Raw genomic sequence first — 23,935 nt, 5'->3', positions numbered from 1 at the left:
AATCAATTGGAGGGGTCCTGCCCTCCAATTTAAACATTAATTTTTATCTCCTCGTTATAGATTTTTAATCATTAATTTTTAATCATTAATTTTTAATCATTAATTTTTATCTCCTCGTTATAGATTTTTCTCAAACAAATCTATAACTTTGCTTTTGCACAACTGATTTTATGATTTGAAAAGGCAAACCAACCTAAATTAGAGATAAATTAGTCTCAGGCTGAGACGGAAAGCAACAGTTTTGAATAATTTTAGTTCTTCAAAGTTGGAATCAGACAAACTGTATTGAAAATAGTTTCCACGAACAATTCATTTTTCAGATGACTATTTGGCTATGTTGTAAAATCTGAACTTCTATATTGACTAAATTAAGAACAAGATAGCACCAGCGTATTTGACTTCATTGCACGGAGAGTTATTTTAAACTTGAAAATTGAGACATATCTTGAAAAATTTATTATTTGATAACATAAATTACTGTTCTGAAAAATCAACATTTATAAACGTTTGAGAAAAGTATAAGAAAAATACAGTTAAACATACAATTGATCATGTATATATTTATATATATATATATATATATATATATATATATATATATATATGCATATATATATATATATATATATATATATATATATATATATATATATATATATATGCTCACGAAAGAGCAGCCAATTGCAAAGTTTTCATATTTTTTTCCATTAAATTACCAACTTTTGTCATACAACTTTTGGGTTTTCCGGTGTTGAGGTCGCTGAGCAACAAACTTTGGATCTAATCTGTTTCACCCCCCCCCCCCCCCCAGCTTAGTAAGCATAAATTTTTTATGACCCCCATTTTCTTACGTAGTAACGTGCTATATAACAACATGTAATTTGTAACTGGGGGATCATAAAAAACACTGGGGGCCGAAACAGAATAAATCTCAAACTTTTCACAGAGTTATATGAAAAGTTTTCTGTGATGAAAAAGTTTGCAAGAAGATAGATTTTCAAAAGATGCTTACATACGTACAAATAGAAGTAATTTATTGATGAAATGAATTTTATGACAAACACAAGAACAATTTATCCAATCTCTGTTAAAACAGGGGCTATGACTTTTTTTATGCGAGCTCCAAATTTTGTTTGTTGAGCCAATTTCTGCTGCGGGATATTTTTTTGCAGAGAGAAACAATTTTTTTTTTATTTTCCACGATGACTATGTAAAATTTTGAGTTAAAAAAATATAATAGATGTATTCACGGAAAACTATTGAACTAAAGAAATTTAGCAAATTTTCTGGCTTATCTGAAAACAACCGAAAATTTTTTAAATTTTCGTATGTTTCGCTTTTTTTGTCAAAAAAATTTGTTCCCTTAGAAAAATTTAAGACAAAAATAAAAAATTTTTAGAGCTCGTGGAGGTTTCAACAAAAATCATAGCAAGAAACATCTATTCTGTTAACACTTAATAGAGGTTTTTGGAAGCTTTTTTGTAAATTTTGAATGACACACTTTATTCTGCATAAGTTTTCCCATTAAAAAATGATCCATCCTAATCTTATTCTGTTTTAAAGTTCGTTTGAAATATGATTCAGAATTAGATGAAAAAAGATCCTTTGTCATAAATTTTTTGACTTGACGAACAGCTCATACAAATTTTTACTTTAACATCACTTTTTTCATTATTTGCCCGGAAGCAATTGATTTTTCTCGCTTAAAAATTGTTAAAATTGTTACATTTTGTAATGAGTTATCAATTTTTGTTCGTTACCAAGGGTTAGTCAAGAATTTTAGAATTATATAAATTTGTTCGAATTTTGAATGAATTTTCCAGTTGCATTCTGTAAACGTCTTCTTGCATTTTGGAAACTGAATAGTTGTGGTTTTGTGATATTGTCAGCAAAAAACAATTGGAAGTGGATCGCAAATTATTGAAAGCTTTTGTAGTTTTTCTTAGAAAAAAGGTCAGTACAATCAATCTGGAAACCAGCAGATTGTCCAAATAATATAAAGCTATTTGCAAATACTTCCATGCATTAGTAATTGATTTTTTAAATCTTAACGTGGACCACTACCATTGAGGTCTAGTATAATTTTGTGTTACTAAGTTTAACAAATTGTTTCACATTTGAAGGTCTGAAACGTTATGTGCAAAATCACATTACCGATTCTTCTTGTCTAATAAAAAGAAAGAGGCCAAACCTCAATTTAGATAAATGCCTCGGGCATTATTTCAACTGCTCTAAGCAGTGAAACGGTATATAAACATTCAATCTGTTGATAATTAAACGTTGATACTCAACACGGGAAAAACAGACCAAGATCTTTTAATTTTGTCTAAGATTCTAACAATTTTTCGAAATCATTATTAAGTTATTAGATTAGCTGTGCACAATGGCCAAGGAATTATAGTAAAACTAATGGGGGAAAGAGCAAGATAGCTTGAAATTGGAATTGCTATCAGCAACAATTCTCAGCTTACGAGGAAAGAGTGGGACTGAACAATTGCCAGGCTATTATTATCTTGTTTTTAGGGGTAGATTAAAATCGCATCCTTGGCCCGGGTTACAAAGACAAAGCATAAAATTAGCATTTGTTACAGATATCAGTTATTCAGAGAGAATGTTCAAGATAAGATTTGATGCTTATGTTATGCTTTCAGCGACAAAGACAGAATATGGCAAATAGTGACAGAAATGTAGCTGAAAACAATAATGGAAAGTTAAAGAAAGTGTCCGAAGACAGGATTGTCAATGGTGACCCAACAACTTTATCCAGACATCCCTGGATTGTGTTCATTGGATTGGCGGACACTTCGGGGTATGACTTATAGCCAGATTCTTGTATCGTCACATTTCATAACCCGGGTCGGGTGTCAACGCTAAAAAAATTACAATAAAAAGAAACGCAAGAATTGCAGTTAATGCGGTGAATGTTTGTAAGAATTGCGGTTTTTAGTGCTGAATGCATTTTCACAGCTAAAACCAAAAATCTTGAAAAAATTTACCGCTAAATTTATCATTAAGATAACCACAATTCCTGAGCGTTGAAGTTTTTATATAAGATTTACTTTTTTAGCAGCAAAATTTTGTTTTCCCTGCTTGATGCTTTTAGTGGTGAAATAATTCTTTTTCAACGCTTTAGGAGAATCTGAATAAACTACAATACAAATTTATTGGTGCAAAGTGACAGGTAGCGAAGTGAAAGAAGCTCTAACAAATATGCAAGAGGTCAATGCATTGAATCCATGTTATGACTTTTTTGTTGCAATGATGAATTATCGCAAATCGTACAAAAAGTCATCAATTTCGCCGCTAAAAGAAATGGGCGTTTTGCAGTGAAAACGATTTATTTTTTCACTTTTCGTCAATAATCTCGCATTTTTTGTTTCGTTAAACCTTGACCCGGAAAATCACATAGTTATAAAGGAGGAAAAAAACAGAATCTACTTGACGTGCAAAAAATTGTCCTGCAATCAAGCTTACAATAAGATCGTCAAAAACGTCAAAAAAATCTATACTTTCAAAAGTGATGGAAGCAGAATTTGTAAATGATGGAGAAAATAATTAATAAGTTTTATAGTTCGTTCTACAGCTAACGGTAATTTTTTAATAGCCGGTTTTTATCATCATGTCAAAATGTTGTAAAGGAAAACAATTATTCAGCCTATGTTTAATATTTATCTTGTCTTTTTGCATGCTCATGCTCAAGCAGTCGGTCGATTTTATACCTTTGGCCTAGGAAAATTGCCGTCTACTAAACTGGAAAAAAACCTTAACTTTGCAACTTTTGCTGTGAATGTTTATAAGAACTGCAATTTTCAGTGCTGAATGCTGTGGAAAATAAAGTTTTATCGCTGAAACTAAAAGTCTTGCAAAAACTTACCACTAAAATTACCATTAAGATAACCACGATTCCTGAGCGTTGAAGTTTTTAGGATTTAGTTTTTTAGCAGCAAAGTTTGTGTTTTCCCCGCTTACTGCTTTTAGTGGTGAAATAATTCATTTTTACCGCTTAAGCGATTTAAAAAAATTTCCCAGATGAAAACCACCAATCTTACGGAAAACCACAGCCTGTATTTTACCATAGAATGAAGAATCTGATTAAATTACAATACAAATTTATTGGTGCAAAGCGACAGGTACCGAAATGAAAGAAGCTCTAACAAATACGCAAAAGATCATTGGTTTGAAACCACGTCATGTCTTTTCTTTTTGTTGCAATTGATAATTTCATCACGAATCGTACAAAAAGCCACCGGTTTCGCCGCTGAAAGAAGTTGGCGTTGGGTGGTGAAAAACATTTACTTATACCATCATTCGTTTTAATTATCGCTTTTTGTTCGTAAAACCTTGACCCGGAAGGTACACAGTTAGGAAGGAGAAAAAAAAACAGAGTCTGTTTGACGAGCAAATAATTGTCTTGTAATAAAATTTACTTTAAGATCGTCAAAACGTCAAAAAGTCTACACTTTCAAAAGTGATGTAAGCAGAATCTCTAATTGATAGGAAAAATAAATAATGAGTTTTTAAAGTTCGTAATACCCCTCACTGTAATTTTATAATAGCGGCTTTATATCATCAAGTCAAGATGTTATAACAAAGAATAATTATTTGGCAATATGTTTAATACCTATCTTATCTTTTGTTAAATTTTATATCTCACATTTGTTCGATTTTATATCTTCCTTCTAGGACGATTGGATTCTACTAGCCTGAAAAAAAACGTGAGTTTTCAACTTTTTCATTTTACCTGCTTGTAAAAAGCCGGCCTGTGATGTGCAACTTATATAAAAGTTATACGCTTTAAACTTCTTCGGAAAAATTTCTTTGTGAAATTATTACTAATTGAACTAAAATCCAATTGGAATAACATAGTGTTAATGGCAGGAAGTAAAATACCAAAAAACTTCCTCTCCCATACTTCAGGAAGTTTTTTGGTTGAAAAACTAAAACACTTCATGCTGAAATTGTCGAGGATACAAATTTTTATAAAGGATACCTAGATTGTCAAATGTGTTGCATAGAAATAACCAACGGCCCTCGGCAACAAGGTAACACAAAATGTTCTGATTGATAGATTTGCAAAAACTAAAAATTATAATTTTGAAATTATTAGCAGAAATTCAAGGCCGTTGACAACGTTCAGTACAATTAAATAATGCCTTGAGCATTAAAAAAACTTATTGTAACACTTTGCATGATAAAAACTTCACCAGTCTTGGCATTTTCCCTTGTGTAGTACGTTTAACAGTTTATCACCTTATTAAAAAGTTAAGAAGAATGCATTTTCATTTTATTGCTCCGATCCACTGTATTGGGGGAGGAACTATATACTCAAAGGAGTTTTTTGTTAAGTCAATTTGGGCGATTGATATAATCATCGTAGAGAGTTGAGAGTGGTATCAGTAGAAAGCCCGTCCAGCGTAGAATATGCAGAATATTTTTTTTTAATTTCTGCTTATTACAGGGAGCTATCAATTTTAAATTTTTGTGAATAGGAAACGATATTTCATTGTTTTTGTTCGTATTTTCCTCATTCTTGACTAAATTACTGTCAATTTTGCTAAAATATGTCAGCAATTGATAAAGTAGTGGGATTAATTTATCTTTGAAGATAGAGGTGGGTTGCTGATTTGTTCGATCTGAGTTTCTTGGCTAGAACTTATGCTAAATTTCTAAAAACTTTTTTCGTCAAAAATGGGACACAGTATGATTTAGCCCACTTTCTTTAAATTTGCCGAAAGTAGACACCTTAAAACTGCAGTCAACTTCTTCGTAAGCTCCAAAAACGAGCTACTTTTACGCCCACTGTCCTTAAGAAACTTCTTGAATTATAATTTTGCCAGCTTCTGTCGCAACATTAAACTCGACGTTTATACAAAATGCATTATTTATTTTTGATATAATAAAATTCATCTATTTCAAAACCATTTGAACAATTGAGTGTTTTACAGGACGAACAGAAATGTCAGGGCTGATCCTGATCTAACCATGGATCTGCACGGTAAAAAATTTTTAAATCTAAAAGGGGCGCGGCCTTTTTTTCAAAATATTTCCGTATTTAAACGTTTTTCGTAAAACACAGACCAGAATTTTAAACCAGGGCTCAACAGTTTACAGATACTAAATAAAAGAAAAGTGAAGCCTAACGAACATACATTACGATTTCACAGTTAATTTCACCGTTTTTTGGGCTCTGACAGTTTGTTTTCGTAAAATTTTTTGGATTTCTAATGCTTTTCTTTCATTTTTTTTGTAGTCCAATGACTTAGTCACCCAATCAAAGAACCAATTGGTTTTATAAAAAGTTTAAGTAAACCTAGACAATGCTTTCAATTGTTATCTAATGTCTCCTATGACTTTGAAATTATTTGTTTTAAGAAAACGTCGGCGAAATTTTGAGTTTTGCCACTATTTTATCTTATTTCTCTGGCGTAGTTCTGGCGTAGTCTCAGGTACGAAAGAGATGGTGAACCCTTTTTTTGTTGGTTATAATTTGATATCTGTAACAATTTTTCATTTAACTTATGTCTTCCTATGTTACTACGAGTTTTTTTTGCATTTTGAGCATAATTGCATATTTTATATGTTCATTTTGTTTCCTTGTCAAATTATCACTTTATTGACCAGTCCAATTAACAGAATGCAATAATGGAAAAATAAACAACGTTGAGAAAAAGCTCAATTGGATTTGTTTTTTGATTTTGTTGCTTATGAACAGTTTATGCTTTTGGGCTGAGACACAGTTCTCTAGCAAAAATAAGTGGATTTTTTGCCTATGTTTTTCTTTCTTTTTTTTTCTGCTCAAAACAAACCTGATAGTGATATGTTTCAATTGCTTCCCCAGGACACATGACTGAACCTATTTAAAGTTTTCAGTATATAGCTAATTGTTTTAATGACGTTCAAATTAACTTTAAGAAAAAGATTTTTTCAACTGTCTCTTTTTTGCTCTCATTGTTGTCACTATGCAACTCAATCTCGTGAGGAAGAATTCTCAAATTTTTTTCGTGATTCAAAATGTTTTTTGTCCTTTAGTTATATGTTTTGGCTGATGGCTCCGTCCATTTAATTTTACTCAGAAATTTCGAGATTTCTATGCTGTTCAATTTTTGGTTTCTTTTTGTTGTTATTTCTTCGAACTCCTTTTCATAAAGGAGAGCCGTTGATGTAAAGATGAGAAGCAAGTGATGATATAGTGCCAAAAACAATGTGGCCTCGTCTACCTAGTGTCATTAATAACAGGCCCAATTGGCTTAATGAGGTATTGTATCTTATTCCATCTCTTTTTGTTGAATTCTTACGTCTGTTGTGACTTTTGAGAACATTTCTTTTGAAAAACATTTGTCATTCGATTTGTAATTTAGTCTCTATAAAGACAGGTCACAACCCGTTCTGTTTCCGGTATGCTATAATTTAACCTTTATTCCGGCTATAACTTCCGGTATGATGTACACTGGATAATGACAGGTCTCTTAGCTTCGCATGGAGATATAATTGAACATTTTAGTGATTTCAGTTTCTAACTAATGAGAATCATCACTTTGAAATTAATTGTTTTCAAAAATGGAAACGTAGTTTTGAACTTCGCAACTTTTGGCCTGTTACCCAGTAGATTGAAGACAGGTTCCATATCTTTTTTAATGAAGTATTGCTTAATTTGTTTTGTGTAGTTTTTATCTAAGGCAAATTTGATTCTGTTATGATTTCTTTAATATAGACGTCGCATTTTGGTTGTAATTAATGTTTGTTATTTGATTTTAATTATTGTCTTTTCCACTAGGCCGGTTAAGAACAAGTTTCATCGGCCATCTAACGTTGCATTATGTTTTTGAAGGTTTCTATCCCTTCATCATTTGGTAGCCAATTAGTCAAGAATGTGAATGAACAGGGTCGGAACATAATATGCGTACGCTCGTTACCGAGCCTCCTTGTGTTAGTTGAGAAGCACTGTTGAACAAGTTTTTTACCCTGTTTTTTACCCCGATTTAATTACCCCTCTATATTTTCAATCCTATTTTAATCTTTTATAAAATTAGGACTAATGAATTAGTAAAATAATCACTTGTCCATTCCTCAGCTGCCCCATGGGACTTGATATGGAACTATCACAACCAAACGTCGGCATAAATAATCCGCTATTGTTTGCAATGTGGTACCGGTTTTGATATGAGTATTGTTTTTGTTGCGATCCACTTTAGTGGGGGGGGGGGGGGGCGAACTATATACTCAAATGGGTTTTTTTGTTCAGTCAATTTTAGATGAACGACATATTCATAGAAGACAGTTGAGATTGTTATCATTAGAAAGCCCGTTCAGCGTCAAATATAGTATTGAAAAGATTTTTTAGATTTTTGTGTGTTACGGGGAGTTATCGAGGTTTCATTTTTTGTGAATAATAAAAGGATTTCCGTTGTTTTTATTCACAATTACTGGAATTTTTGCCAATGTTTTTGTCATTTTAGTTTAGTGCTGTTGGTTTGTATTCAACAGATAAAAAGGCGGTGAGGAATTTTTTCATCGATTTCTTTGCTCAAATTTTCGCTGCATATTTCGAAAAATCGGCCTTTTTTCATCAAAAATTGCAAGAACTAAGCTCCTTTAGTCAACTTTCCCTAATCTACCAGAATTGAACGCTTGAGAAATGCTGACATATTTTGCTTCAACACACAAGAGGGCCAGTTTTGTCCGCTGCACTCTGTGAAACTTTCTGCGTTTGAACTTTTGCCGGTTTTTATTTAGAAAAATCTCAATAGTTACACAAACTGCATCAATTTTATTTGATATACAAACTTTTTTGATAGAAGAAAGGCAATACAAACTTTTCGAGAAGAAAGTCAATTGCCCTCAATTGCCTGTCTTCTAGAAGTCGTATGAGAATTTCTGAATAATAAGAGGTCTCAATGGCTTATCGTAGAGGAACACATGAGTCTGTTTACTGATTTTAGTTGTTAGCTAATGGTTCTCACGTGCCACTGATTTTAGTTGTTAGCTGATGGTTCTCACGTGCCATCACGTGGCATTGGATGCTCGTATTGAACGAACAGTGATAGCAAGGCCATTTATCAGATCGTGGAAATCCAAAGTCCAAAAATAGTCAGAATTGAAATTTTAAGAATTCTAAGAAAAATTATCGCATTTTTTTCATCACAGAACAGAACTATTCACATCGAGGCTCACTATTAACAAGTCTCCTTCGCATCATAAACAATTGCCAGTTAATGTTTTTGTGTTTTTAGTCAAAAGCTTACTATCGTTTTGATTTTAAAATAATTTGTCTTCAAAACAAACAATGGACAATAACACCTTGCAACTGTTTTTACCATATATTGGTCAACTTGTAGCTTAGTTTTAACAAAAATAGAAGCTATATTCTTTTTAATTAAATTGTAATTACGATTGCGGCGTCACGCTTTAAGCAATTGCTTTCTGTTTTCGACGCTACTAGTTTATCAAAAAAATTTTGGTTTTAAGACATTTGACCATTTTTCAGGTTGTTTTTCTATTTTTGTCACATTACCAAATTATTGATAGGTCACTTATGATACTCGGTGTTCCAATGTTAGACACTTGAACACATAGTTTTTTATGGAATATGTTGTGGTTTCAACACCGTTTTCTGGAAGAAATGAATGGAATTTCTTTCACTTTCTTGCCCTCAATTGATTTTCTTCTAAAAGTCGTATGAGAATTTCCGACAAATAGGAGGTCTCAATGGCTTATCGTAGAGGAACACATGAGTCCGTTTACTGATTTTAGTTGTTAGCTGATGGTTCTCGTGACTCAAAATTTTTTATTTTCAAGAAATTTAAAAGAACTTATCTATTAGTTACATATTTCTGTCTATTAGTCAGCTAGTCTCATTAATTACAGGTCACACATCACATGACTATCATAGAAGAGATGTGAAATTGATCATATCTAATATTTCTTTTGAATTATGCTTTCAATGACTTCAAAGCTGCTTTTTCGAAAAATTTTTAATTTTTATGTTTGCTTAAATATGTATTTTTTGTATACGTAAGACATATTCTGATCAAAAGGGTCTCAATAGACTCGTTTAGACAACTAAACGAACATGTATTTTTATTGCATTTTCTAGCAAATGCTTTTTGTGAACTTTACACTAATTAATTTTGAAAAACACAAAGCTTTTTCTTACTTTGCTTTTCTCTTCTATTCCTGTTAACTAGTGTCATTAGTGACTGATCACATGTCACTTTAAAAGCTTTCAAAAAACGCAAAACTAAACACTTCTTATTCTCAGGCAAAAGATGGTGTTCATAGCGGCTTCAACTCCGTTTTCTCGCAAAAACTATGTGAATTTTTTTGTGTTTTTTTTTGTAGTTGTATGAAAAAATCTTAATAACGTCAGGAAAAAGGTCCTTATATTATGGAGTAACAATTGATCGTTTTATAATTTATCCAATGATTTCGTATCTAATGGGTTTCATTACTTTGGAACATATTGTTTCCAAAAACAACAAGCGTAATTTTTAAATCAGCCGATTTTTTTCTACTTACTACCGAATCTCATGGAGGATTGGTTTTTTTTAATCTTTTCTAGTGATGAACAATAACCTCGTTTTTTGTTTAGTATATCTGACGCTAATTAGACTTTGTTATTAAGTTTTTCTACAAACAGACATCGATTTCTGGATGTTATTAAAGATTGTTGTTGTTGTTTGATTTTGTTGTTTGTTGCTAAAATAACTCCTGATTTAAACAAAAGCATTATTTTTTATTTGAAAAATTCAATTCTTTTTTATCAGATTTTCTATATCCATTACATTGGGCAATATTTCATGTACTTAGATAACGAACAGTGATAGCAAGTCTACTCTTGGTCTGATCGTGGAAGTCTAGAATCTACAAACCAAACAGTAATGTAATCAGTGGCTGTCTTTTATAGAAAAAATACCTCTATTTTCTTGTTCGTCACAGTACAGAACAATTCACATCAAGGCTCAATATTAACAAATCCAATTGTCTTCATAAACAATTGCTATTTAAAATTTTTTTCATTTTTAGGCAAAAGCTCGTTGCCATTTCGACTTTGCAAATCATTTGTTTTTATACCAAAATAAATATTACGAGGATTTGCAACCGTTTTTCCCTTCGTCAACTTGTAGGTTTTGTTTCACAGATGGCATGTTCCGCTTAATTAATTTTTAATCTCTATTGCAGCTTTACACTTTTGGTCATTGTTTTCTGGCTTCGATCTACTAGTTTCACAAAATTTTTAATTATTGGTGATTTGTCCAATTTTCAATGTTTTTTGTTTTTGTCACAAAACCAAATTATTGGTAGGTCACTGATTGCCCCTGCTGTTCGAAACTTAAGCACAGTTGAAAAAATATATTTTTAGGAAAATGCCGTGGTTTAAACAGCTTCAACACCGTTTTCTAGAAGAAAATAATGGATCTTTTTTTGTTTTGGTCTTTAAATGCTTTTTTTCTCGTAGTCGTTTGGGAATATTTGAATAATAAGAGGTTTTAATGGATAGTTATAGACTAACGAATGAGCCTGCTTACTGATTTTAGTTGTTAGCTGATTGTTTTATGACATTAAACGTAAGTTATATTCTGATCAAAAAGGCCTCAATAACCTCATGAAGAGAATTATATTTTTTGATAGCAAATCATAGTTAATGATTTCCATAACCTTTAAACTAATTGTTTTCGAAAAAAAACAAACTTTTTTAACTTTGCTTTTTTTCTTCTCTGTTTGTTACCTATACTCGTTAAGGAGCGTTTACATATCACTTTATTGGCGTTGAAAAAAACGCAACTAAACACTTCTTATTCTTAGTGAAAAAATTATGTATATAAGGGCTTTGTCGCCGTTTTCCAGATGGCATGTTCAGCCTAATTAATTTTTAATCTCTATTGAGGCTTTACACTTTTGGTAAAGGATTGGCGACTTGTCCAAATTTCAATTTGTTTTTTTTTTGTTTTTTTCACAAAACCAAAATATTGGTAGGTCACTTATTGCCCCTTCTGTTCAGAACTTAAGCACAGTTGAAAAATTATGCTTTTAAGGAAAAGGCTGTGGTTTAAACGGCTTCAACACCGTTTTCTCGAAGAAAATAATGGATCTTTTTTGTTGTGGTCTTTAAATGTTTTTTTTTCTCGTTGTCGTTTGGGAAAATCTGAATAATAAAAGGTTTTAATGGCGTGTTATAGATTAACGAATGATTCTACTTACCGATTTTAGTTGTTAGCTGATTGTTTTATGACAATAAACGTAAGTTATATTCTGATCAGAAAGGCCTTAATAGCCTCATGTAGAGAAATATACAATTATATTTTTTGATAGCAAATCATAGTTAATGATTTCCATAAACTTTAAACTAATTGTTTTCGAAACAAATACAAACTTTTTTTAACTTTGCTTTTTTCTTCTCTGTTTGTTACCTAGACTCGTTAAGGAGCGATTACATATCACTTTATTGGCGTTGAATAAAACGCAACTAAACACTTCTTATTCTTAGTGAAAAAGTTATGTATATAAGGGCTTCGTCGCCGTTTTCCAGATGGCATGTTCCGCTTAATTAATTTTTAATCTCTATTGAGGCTTTACACTTTTGGTAAATGATTGGTGACTTGTCCAAATTTCAATTTGTTTTCTGTTTTTTTTCACAAAACCAAATTTTTGGTAGGTCACTTATTGCCCATGCTGTTCAGAACTTGGGCACAGTTGAAAAATTATGTTTTTAAGGAAAAGGCTGTGGTTTAAACGGCTTCAACACCGTTTTCTAGAAGAAAATAATGGATCTTCTTTGTTGTGGTCTTTAAATGCTTTTTTTCTCGTTGTCGTTTGGGAATATCTGAATAATAAGAGGTTTTAATGGCTTGTTATAGATTAACGAATGAGCCTGTTTACTGACTTTAGTTGTTAGCTGATTGTTTTATGACTTTAAGCGTAGGTTATATTCTGATCAAAAAGGCCTCAATAACCTCATGTAGAGAAATAAACAAATTTATTTTTTGACAGCAAATCATAGTTAATGATTTCCATAACCTTTAAACGAATTGTTTTCGAAAAAAATACAAACTTTTTTTAAATTTGCTTTTTTTCTTCTCTGGTTGTTAACTAGACTCGTTAAGGAGCAGTCAGATATCACTTTATTGGCGTTGAAAAAACCGTAACTAAACACTTCTTTTTCTTTGGGAAAAAGTTATGTATATAAGGGTTTCGTCGCCGTTTTCCAGATGGCATGTTCCGCTTAATCAATTTTTAATCTCTATTGAGGCTTTACACTTTTGGTAAATGATTGGCGACTTGTCCAAATTTCAATTTGTTTTTTGTTTTTTTCACAAAAACAATTTATTGGTAGGTCACTTATTGCCCCTTCTGTTCAGAACTTGAGCACAGTTGAAAAATTATGCTTTTAAGGAAAAGGCTGTGGTTTAAACGGCTTCAACACCGTTTTCTAGAAGAAAATAATGGATCTTTTTTGTTGTGGTCTTCAAATGCTTTTTTTTTCGTTGTCCTTTGGGAACATCTGAATAATAAGAGGTTTTAATGGCTTGTTATAGATTAACGAATGAGCCTGTTTACAGACTTTAGTTCTTAGCTGATTGTTTTATGACTTTAAGCGTAGGTTATATTCTGATCAAAAAGGCCTCAATAACCTCATGTAGAGAAATAAACAAATTTATTTTTGATAGCAAATCATAGTTAATGAATTCCATAACCTTTAAACTAATTGTTTTCGAAAAAAAATACAAACCTTTTTTAAATTCGCTTTTTTTCTTCTCTGGTTGTTACCTAGACTCGTTAAGGAGCGGTCAGATATCACTTTATTGGCGTTGAAAAAACCGCAACTAAACACTTCTTATTCTTTGGGAAAAAGTTATGTATATAAGGGCATCGTCGCCGTTTTCCGGATGGCATGTTCCGCTTAATTAATTTTTAATCTCTATTGAGGCTTTACACTTTTGGTAAATAATTGGCGATTTGTCCAATTTTCATTTTGTTTTTTGTTTTTGTCACAAAACCAAATTATTGGTAGGTCACTTATTGCCCCTGCTGTTCAGAATTTAAGCACAGTTGAAAAAACATTTTTTTAGGAAAAGGCTGTGGTTTAAACGGCTTCAACACCGTTTTCTAGAAGAAAACAATGGATCTTTTTTCTTTTGGTCTTTAAATGCTTCTTTTTCTCGTTGTCGTTTGGGAATATCTGAATAATAAGAGGTTTTAATGGCGTGTTATAGATTAACGAATGAGCCTGTTTACTGACTTTAGTTGTTTGCTGATTGTTTTATGACATTAAAATTAAGTTATATTCTGATCAAAAAGGCCTTAATAACCTCATGTAGAGAAATAAACAATTATATTTTTTGATAGCAAATCATAGTTAATGATTTCCATAACTCTTGAACTAATTGTTTTCGAAAAAAAATTTAAACTTTTTTTAACTTTGCTTTTTTTTCTGCTCTGTTTGTTACCTAGACTCGTTAAGGAGCGGTCACGTATCACTTTATTGGCGTTGAAAAAACCGCAACTAAACACTTCTTATTCTTTGGGAAAAAGTTATGTATATAAGGGCTTCGTCGCCGTTTTCCGGATGGCATGTTCCGCTTAATTAATTTTTAATCTCTATTGAGGCTTTACACTTTTGGTAAATGATTGGCGATTTGTCCAATTTTCGTTTTTTTGTTTTTGTCACAAAACCAAATTATTGGTAGGTCACTTATTGCCCCTGCTGTTCAGAACTTAAGCACAGTTGAGAAAACATTTTTTTTAGGAAAAGGCTGTGGTTTAAACGGCTTCAACACCGTTTTCTAGAAGAAAATAATGGATCTTTTTTCTTTTGGTCTTTAAATGCTTCTTTTTCTCGTTGTCGTTTGGGAATATCTGAATAATAAGAGGTTTTAATGGCGTGTTATAGATTAACGAATGAGCCTGTTTACTTACTTTAGTTGTTAGCTGATTGTTTTATGACAATAAACTTAAGTTATATTCTGATCAAAAAGGCCTTAATAACCTCATGTAGAGAAATAAACAATTATATTTTTTGATAGCAAATCATAGTTAATGATTTCCATAACCTTTAAACTAATTGTTTTCGAAAAAAAATTTAAACTTTTTTTAACTTTGCTTTTTTTCTGCTCTGTTTGTTACCTAGACTCGTTAAGGAGCGGTCACGTATCACTTTATTGGCGTTGAAAAAAGCGCAACTAAACACTTCTTATTCTTAGGGGAAAAGTTATGTATATAAGGGCTTCGTCGCCCTTTTCCAGATGGCAGGTTCGGCTTAATTAATTTTTAATCTCTATTGCGGCTTTACACTTTTAGTAATTGTTTTCTGGCTTCGATGCTACTAGTTTTACAAAATTTTTAATTATTGGTGAGTTGTCCAATTTTCAATTTGTTTTTTGTTTTTGTCACAAAACTAAATTTTTGGTAAGTCACTTATTGCCCCTGGTTTTAAAAAGCGCAACTAAACACTTCTAGTTCTTAGGGAAAAAGTTAAGTTTATAAGAGCTTCGTTGCCGTTTTCCCGCAAAATTTATATGAGTTTTTTTCTGTATCTATTTGTTTTTTTTGTAGTTGTATGAAAAAAATCTTATTAATGACAGGACTCAGTGTTTTTTCTTATGGATTCATTAACGGTCGTATTACAACATATTCAATGATTTCAGTTCTTATGGGTTTTATTACTTAAGGGCCAATTGTTATCAAAACGTATTAGCAATTTTTTTAAGTTAGCGGCTTTTGTTGTTTTCTTTCTTCTTGTTACCAAATCGCATTAAGGATTGGTTCCATATTTTTTTCTAGTGATGAACAATGCAATAGTTGTTTTTTTTTAGTTTAGGTTTTGTCTTTGGACGCAATTTTTTATTCATACACCAGTTATTTTTTCGAAAAAAAAACGAACCTTTCAAAGTTTTCCATCCCTTCCTCTTTTGGTAGACAATTAAGCTGAAAATGTGGATGATCGGGGTAAGAACATTATGTGCGAACGCCGAGCCTTCTTGTTGATTTTATCTAATTCACTAAGACAGAACGGAACAATGTTTCAAACTAAGCTCTAAGTTGATTTTATTTCTGAACCTTATCTTTGTGCCGTCTGAACTTCAAGCTTGGACCAGAATAAACAGTTTTTTGGAATTCTCACCAGATTGGGTATTCTGCGATAGAAACGATCATTTTTTGATCAGACTGAAAAATGCAGGCTTGGCAATACTATCGCCCTATTTGAACTAAATGAAACTCATTGGGTTTGTTTTTATTTCCTGCAGTGTAATGTCCGCTAACCCAATCGGCTTTGGCCAGACCGAATATGATTGCAAAATGGGTGTACAGTTGCGTTTATGAGTTCTGGATACAGGCAATTTAGACTTCAGAAATGGACCATATCGCGGAATTATCAAAGGTGGCTTGATTCGTGCATTTCAGTCACATGATATCAAATTAACGAAAGTCATTTGATGTCTTATTGGCAACGCATTATTCACGTTTAATACATTATGCGGGGTTTACAATTAGTATCAGACCAAATTGTCCTATACAGTTTGATAGAGACGCAAGTTTAAGCTCAAGAATTGGTTTTTTTTGTAATTCCATTCATTCTAACTGTCAATTTCAGATTTGTGGGTGATGCATTCTGCAGCGGTGCCATTTTAGACGATCAACACAGTTAGTGTCATTATCTATATAAATTTAATTGTTGCTGCTCTTTCCTTCTTTGAATCAAAAAGAATCTGTGAGGTTTATATGATAAGGTCTCGACCTCCTTGAATTCTGAAAAATCCATGTATTCACTGACTGACTGAAATGTGGGCTCTCTGCTCTGCTAAAATTGACGCGTTATAATTGATTTCAATTTACATCTCCCAGGTCGAGGTGTCCAGACCGACTAGACCTCTGATCAGGCCGTCTTCGAGCGACACCCGTGCATGGTGCGCTCGAACTACATGTTCTAAAAAATCTTCGAGCGCACTTTAGTCTGAACAATTGTCTCATAGTCTCGAACTTGTGTAATCAGAGGTTCACTTCGGTCTGTATCGGTCTAGTCAGAGGCGGACTGAAGCACGCACTAGTCTGATCAGAGAAGATTTCGCGTGCAATAAAATCTGATCAGAAAACATTTTTTCATTCAATTTTTTGGTATTTTTAAAATGAGAGATGTTAGCTCTTCCACTCTTCCAAGAGTTAAAATTGCAGCAGCATTCTGATCAGAGACACATCTAGAGTCTGATGGCGCTGATTAGATCCAAGGGGTCGAGATGATAACAAATTTCCGGTCCCCTTTAGATGTCCCCTTTCGAATAACTATACATTAAGACTTTTTTATGCAACAATACATACGTTCGTCGTGAATCAAAAACTTGCACCAGTGGCATACTAAACAAAGTAATTTTTCAAATTGGTTTTTTTCTTGGGCAACACCCATAGAGCTGTGGAATTGGCTTTTCTTAAGTTGAATGTACTACTGAAACATTACCTGTTTTGAAAAAAAAAGATATTCATGCGATATTAAGAGATTTGCGCATGTTCAAAACCATTCTTTTATTAGATTTTTTTCTATCACACTTGAGCTCAATCAGAAGTAACTACGAGTGCAATTGAACTTGATCAGAAGCAATTTCTAGCGCAAATAATGTGCTAAGAGTGAATTTGAGCGCACACTAGTCTGACCGAGAATGACTTTTGGGCGCATGATTGTCTGTTCAGAGGAAATTTTTGAGCGCACCTCGAGCGCAAACCAAGCTTCGAGCGCAGGTGTGTCTGATCAGAGGACTCTTTTGATCATGACGGTCTGATCAGTGAAAATTTCGTTCTGGACCTTAGCTGGACAAACTATTTTATCAATCTAAACAGTGTCTAATGTTTAACATTTTATTACTGCCATTTTTTACTTCTTCGAAAATTGCTATTTGGATTGTTTCAATTGGATGAACGAGTTGTTAAAGGAAACAGATTCCAGATACCCATTTAGCCGCTATATAAGCTGTCAAAAACATTTTCTTAAAAATAAAATTTGTTTTCTGAATTTTAACAAAAATTTTGCAAAAAAAGTTAGGAAACGGAGGCGTTTTAAATAGATAGCATTACCATAGATCGCAATAAAACAAATATATTTGTTCAAACTCTCCCGAAAAAATATTTTGTTTTCATTACGTTGCATAAAAATATTTTGCTTTGATGAAAATTTTAAGCCCGTAGTGGTATGGATTTCTCCCAATTTTGCTCGCTGTGTATGCTTTTGTGTATGTCTGTATCTTTGTGTTTAATATGTTGGGTGATGTTATTTTTTTCAGCAGGATCAGCTTTCTTCAGGGGTACCATTGACTTTTTATTTCTTCTAGCCGTGACAAGTGGCCGACTAACTTAAGCAAGAGGCTCGAACTTAGTGTAGATTGTATTATTATATTCACGTTCAACTTAAAACTTTTTGGGCGAGGTTAGTTCTTCATTTGTTTAAGAGGGTACTCAATTCTCATTTTAAAAATCTCAAAATAAAAGCAACATTCTAACATTCCGCGCACCAGAAAATGAAGTCTTGTATCTTATCTGCTGAGATTGCACCAATTTTTGGCTCACTTATTCACAGAGTGACCCGCGATTTGAACTTACTCTTGGCAGAGGTACCCAAAACTTGGGGTTTCTCTGGGCAGAGACCAAGAAGTCGTGATTTTTATCTGGCAATGAAATTCTCAGAGATCAACTTTGGAGCTAATTTCTTAGTAGACTTGTATTGAGTATCAATCAAGCTTGCAACACTTTTTCTGAATCAGGCCTGCTGGTCTCTGAGACAGCAACGGTCATATATTAAGGGTCCTTAAGTGAAGACCGTGCACATGCGTTATCAGATTATTTTTTTAAAAAATCTTAACACATGATCTCAAAACAACAAATCTAGGGTATAAATGTCGTTCTTGGATCTCCATTTAATTTCATAACTTTTCTTTTGCTATTTCAGTAGTTACAGCCAAACACTGTATTGACATGTCTGAGGGCTGGGGATTTATTCTCTATGGTACAAATAACCGAAAAAACAGAGTGCAGAAAATCGACTTCAGCGAACGAGACGTTATCTACCACCAATTCGGCTATGTTGATGTTGTGTTGATTAGAACGCAGAAGCGGATGCAATTAGCGGGTAAAAATGCGGCTGGTCCAGCTTCCATAAAACTGCCCCGGAGCGAAGATGAAAACCCGATTGTGGGTGACCCGGTTGTGGTGTCCGGGTGGGGCTATACATGCGAGACTGTAGATGAATGCATAGTACAGAACAAAATTCCAGATATTTTGCAGGTAAAAAAGTAGAACTATTGATTAGTCACAACGGGAGGGAGAATGGCGAAGATCTGATCTGGTCTAAAGATATGCGATTTTGAGTTTTCAATACCAAGCAAAAACTGTCTGCACAGTAATCAATATTTGCTTAACGACCAAGTATACCCAGGCTGATGTCCTCAACCCAAAATTTCTGATCATACAAAATTGAGTTGCGGACAGGAGTTTTTCATATCAAGCAGACCCAAAATTACTCTGATTAGGTCCAATTGGATTGCGGAAAATTTTATTTAAAATTTCCCAAATTTTCTTACAAAAGTTTGCTTATTCTTTGCATTGGCTTCCGCAAAATAAATTAACGTTGATTATGACAAAATAATACTGTAATACAAAATATAATACAGTACGTTATCCTTAAATTAGTATCCGTTAAAGGACGTTGAGATAAAAGTGACAAAACCAGTGTGTTTCTACATGTGGGATGAGTTGCTCTATGGTCCCAACCAGGCCGACACATTGCTGTGTGCCATGGGAGCAAACCCCGACTCCTTTCCTCAGGACTCCTGCGAGGGGGACTCTGGAAGTCCACTAGAATGCACTGATAGCAAAGGTACACTTAAGTAGGCCAGACCCTACAACCTCCATGCCCAGGTCTAGAATTTTACCAATGAAAAAAATTAATTTGTTCATTTAATTTTATTATCTGTGAAATTAATTGCATTTATATTTAAAAATTAGTTATTTTGGGTTTTGTAAGATAGTGACAAACATTTAATATATTCTAGTTGTCTAGTTCCAAATTGCTTTGATAAGCTGAGGCAACCATGAACAGTGATCCAGTTTGATATTTTGAGAAGATATGAAGTTTCAGGAGGTAGGGGAAAAAGAATTAAAATTTTTAAGTTTCGTGCTGTAAATTTCTATACCAATTCTGTGGCCCCCTTTTCTACCGAGTGTAGTTTCGAAGATATTTGGAGAAAAAAAATTCGGCACCCTGACTGATGAATTTTGAGAAATCTACAAAAAAGCAATTGGTATACAATTTGACGAAATGCTGAAATTCGGCATGTAAAAGTGAGCAATGAGTTCAATTTCAAATCAATTAAAAACGAAAAAACTAAATTTTGTTATGAAAACTGTATGCTCTTTCAAAGAGTCACATCATTTGTAATTGCGTGCCCCAAAATTTGAATATATCGGTTGATAGGTGCAAATAAATGTAACTGAGATAACTGAGCTGGTTTGTAGAGGACATCATCTTTAATCGACCTTAATTTAATATCCATTGTGTAAAAAAAGTTTTTTAAAATCTTTCAGAAGGTGCGGGAATCTTTAGTACCAAAATTCATAGCACCCGGGCCGAGGTGTCAACGCTAAAAAACGCAAAGTTATGTAAGATTGGCGTTGAATGCGTAGATTTTATGTAAGATCAACGCTTGAGCGTAGATCTTACATAAATTCACCGCCAATCTTACAACTTTCGCGTTGAATTTAGCGTAGATCATGCATATTTTGCGTTGAATTTAGCGTGATCTTACATATTTTGGGTCGAATTTAGCGTAGCTCTTACATAAACTCACCTCATTCAACGCCAATCTTACAAATTTTGCGTTTAGTAAAGGGTAGATCTTACATATTTTGCGTTGAATTTAGCGTAGATCTTACATAAATTCAATGCATTCCACGCCAATCTTACATATTTTGCGTTGAATTTAGCGTAGATCTTACTTCTTTCGCGTTCAATTTAGCGCTGATCTTATATAAATTCAACGCATTCACCGCCAAAATATGTAAGATCTACGCTAAATTCAACGCAAAATATGTAAGATTACTTTAAATTCAGCGCATTCAACGCAAAATTATGTGAGAAAATTGCGGTGAATTTTCCGACTTGTCTACGCTAGTTATCACTGATCTTACATAAATTTGGCAAAATTCCTTGGCCCGGGCAGCACTATCCAATTAATGTTGACAAGAAAAGAATCCCCAAAATGCAAAAGAATGGAAGTTTTTACAAAATGCAAGTTTTTGGGTCCAGTTTTCTTGCAAAAAGACGAACAAAATCGAACTAGTTAAAGAGCCGCTAGTTTGCTCATTGAGCTCACATATACAGTTATTTTGAGCTGTATCGCATCAAACTTTTACTTCAACTTAACCATAATGCAACCTTAGTTAGATGGAAATTTTATTACCACGTTTGGACACAAAAAGCCTCGCCTGGAAAAATGGTTTATACTTTACTCTGAAGCTATTCTGTAACTTTAGCAACCTTATTAGGCTAGTATCAAATGCTAGAAGCTTTTCTGGAAATACTATGATCCAGCATTGATTAAAATTGCTATACCAATGGAAATTCACAAAATAAATTCATCGACTGGCTTCAAATAAATCACAGAAAAGTCAAATCAAAGCTGCAGCTTTTAACAAACACTGATCTATTAATCATAAAAAGTGGCCAGGTGTCAATGAACAAAATCTATAGTTCATTCGCTAAAGTTGAAACGCTATTGAACGTTTCTTAGGTCAAATTTAAAAACGCGCACAGGATTTTGTTCATATGCATTCCGGGAGTTTTTCGAACGTGCGCTTGCGTTGCAATCTTATGGGACCAACTATATCTAAATATCTATTCGGTACAAGCTGCTCCCTGTTGTTATAGGTGAACAGTATTTATGCGGGATTGTCTCGATGGGTCCAGACCCTGGCAACTGCGGTCGTATTCCGGGTGGTTATACTATGGTGGCAATCCCATGTGTGTTTCAATTCCTAGAAAGTAGGGGACAATTGTACGCCGGTAGTGCACTCTCTGACCAAAGCGTGCGAGCCAAAGGAGGTAATCAAAAATTAGCGGTTGAGAAAAACGAAAAAAGCTATCATCTTCTTAAGAAACTATGCCCTATACAAACTTAATAGTACAATTTCAGTTCAACTAGCCAATTGCACAATATGCATTCTATCTTTATTAGGTGTGGTCTCCAACCTCTATGGAAGAGAACGAAGAAACGGAAGAATGGATACATTTGCAACCAAATAATGCGTTCAAGTTCTTTAATACCTGACAAATTAAGCAAATTAATCCAAATTAAACATAAGGCAAATTTACAAAAACTCCTACGGTTCCAGACTTTTCCACATTATTCATATAGGTCGTCGCCATTAATTATTGACGCTCAAAATTTGGATAATTTTAATGTATAGAGCCGCAGGTTTTTTTTGTCAAGACTTCCCTTTTGTGCGAAAAATTATATTTTCAAAATTCGAATTTGTTTCAGACCTTTGTGGCAAGATGCCCCTGCGCACTATCGGAAGGTACACTTCAAGAACACATCGGACACTCAAACCAAATACTGCTGTTTATGTCATGCTAACAATTCTATTGATTCAGTGTAATAAGACAAATTATTTTTATTGAACAAATATACAGGTTGGTAAAAAAAATAAAACTAAGGCCAATAAACCGTCTAATTGACCAGTACGGTTCGCATCCATCACATGAATGACCCAGTTGTTGAACTCGTGGAGTTTAAATGCAAAGGAAATTTCAGCCAACTTTTTGCGCTAATTTAGTAGAACAAAGTACGAAAAATAGCTCGCAAAGCAGCCCTGTTAATTAACCATAGATCACACACAGCCCGTAGAATGGCGAGTAATAGTAGCTCCTCAAAACGCAGCAAATGTCAATCAAACGCCGCTTCTCTTGTGCAAAACTTGGTTCAGTTGAAAAGCTCCGCGGCGGCTTCTTATTAACAGCAGGTCGATAACACGATAATATGTACACAGAACTACCTGATCAAAGACGCGAGTGAAAATGGCCGACGTATCAAAATATATTTCAAAAATTATTGCTGGCCAATCAGAATTTAAAAATGATAATACTGTTTTCTGATTGCTCCATAACCCACTCGACAAGTTTTAAAAGGAAACTGATCTCACGTTCGGTCGTGATAGATTACCGTGTTTTACAAATTACACATATTCGTTGAAATTCTATATTATGGTACGTCTATTTGCTGGCATGGCACTCTGCTCAAAAAATAACGCACTTCAATGATTTTAAATTTGATTCGAGTGACCTAAGGCAGGAAAATTGTCTCCCGAAACATAACAATTAATGAGCAATAACAGCAAGTGCAAAACAACATACGCTCTTCGTCTTTTTTTTGCGGAAAATGAAAAAATGAGGTTAAGAAGACAAAAAAACAGGAAAAAACTAGGAACTAATCAGAGACTTGACAAATGAAATCGGAGGCAAAACTTGATAGCAACGGGAATGGAAGTAACAGTATTCCTCAAAAGCAGGCAACTAACTTTGGCATTTATTTTTGTCAAAACCAGTACCAGGTCTCATTAGGTAAACAGAAGCTTTCAAAATGCTTTGAACAAGAGATGAAATTTTTTGCAATTTACTCATTTTAAATTGACCTTTTACAGATGAATTTCTCTAGTGGTAATTGGAGTATCTGTTAGAAGCATTAGCATTTTTCAAATCGGACTACCAAAAAATCAACCGTTTCTAAACAAAAAACATAGCAGGACAAGTCCTGACGTACAATTCAAAGAATTTTCATTGACTAAACAGAAAACTAGACCTAGAACGGACTATGAATGGTTTGGAAAAACCATTTAGAAAAAAATCCGATCCAAAAAATCGAAAAAAACAGTAAAAATCAAAGTGAAATTGCCGTATGTGAAC

The 23,935-nt window shown here is 33.4% G+C and overlaps 1 protein-coding gene across 1 annotated transcript in view; it reads left to right on the top strand.

The window, feature by feature from the left end:
• Nucleotides 1-22,751, top strand: part of LOC142339787 (trypsin-like) — a 24,950-nt gene extending 2,199 nt beyond the window's left edge. The window contains exons 2-7 of the mRNA XM_075390047.1: nucleotides 2,652-2,809; nucleotides 16,589-16,638; nucleotides 18,926-19,260; nucleotides 19,678-19,852; nucleotides 21,902-22,075; nucleotides 22,515-22,751. Of these exons, the coding sequence (XP_075246162.1) occupies nucleotides 2,652-2,809; nucleotides 16,589-16,638; nucleotides 18,926-19,260; nucleotides 19,678-19,852; nucleotides 21,902-22,075; nucleotides 22,515-22,654 (1,032 nt within the window). The 3' untranslated portion in view covers nucleotides 22,655-22,751. The remainder of the gene's footprint in view (nucleotides 1-2,651; nucleotides 2,810-16,588; nucleotides 16,639-18,925; nucleotides 19,261-19,677; nucleotides 19,853-21,901; nucleotides 22,076-22,514) is intronic.
• Nucleotides 22,752-23,935: the final 1,184 nt, after the last annotated feature.

The sequence above is a fragment of the Convolutriloba macropyga genome, chromosome 5 (assembly GCF_964194025.1).
Source record: "Convolutriloba macropyga chromosome 5, txConMacr16.3, whole genome shotgun sequence".
Taxonomy (NCBI): Eukaryota; Metazoa; Xenacoelomorpha; order Acoela; family Convolutidae; genus Convolutriloba; species Convolutriloba macropyga.
This window is presented reverse-complemented; position numbering and strand designations above follow the sequence as displayed.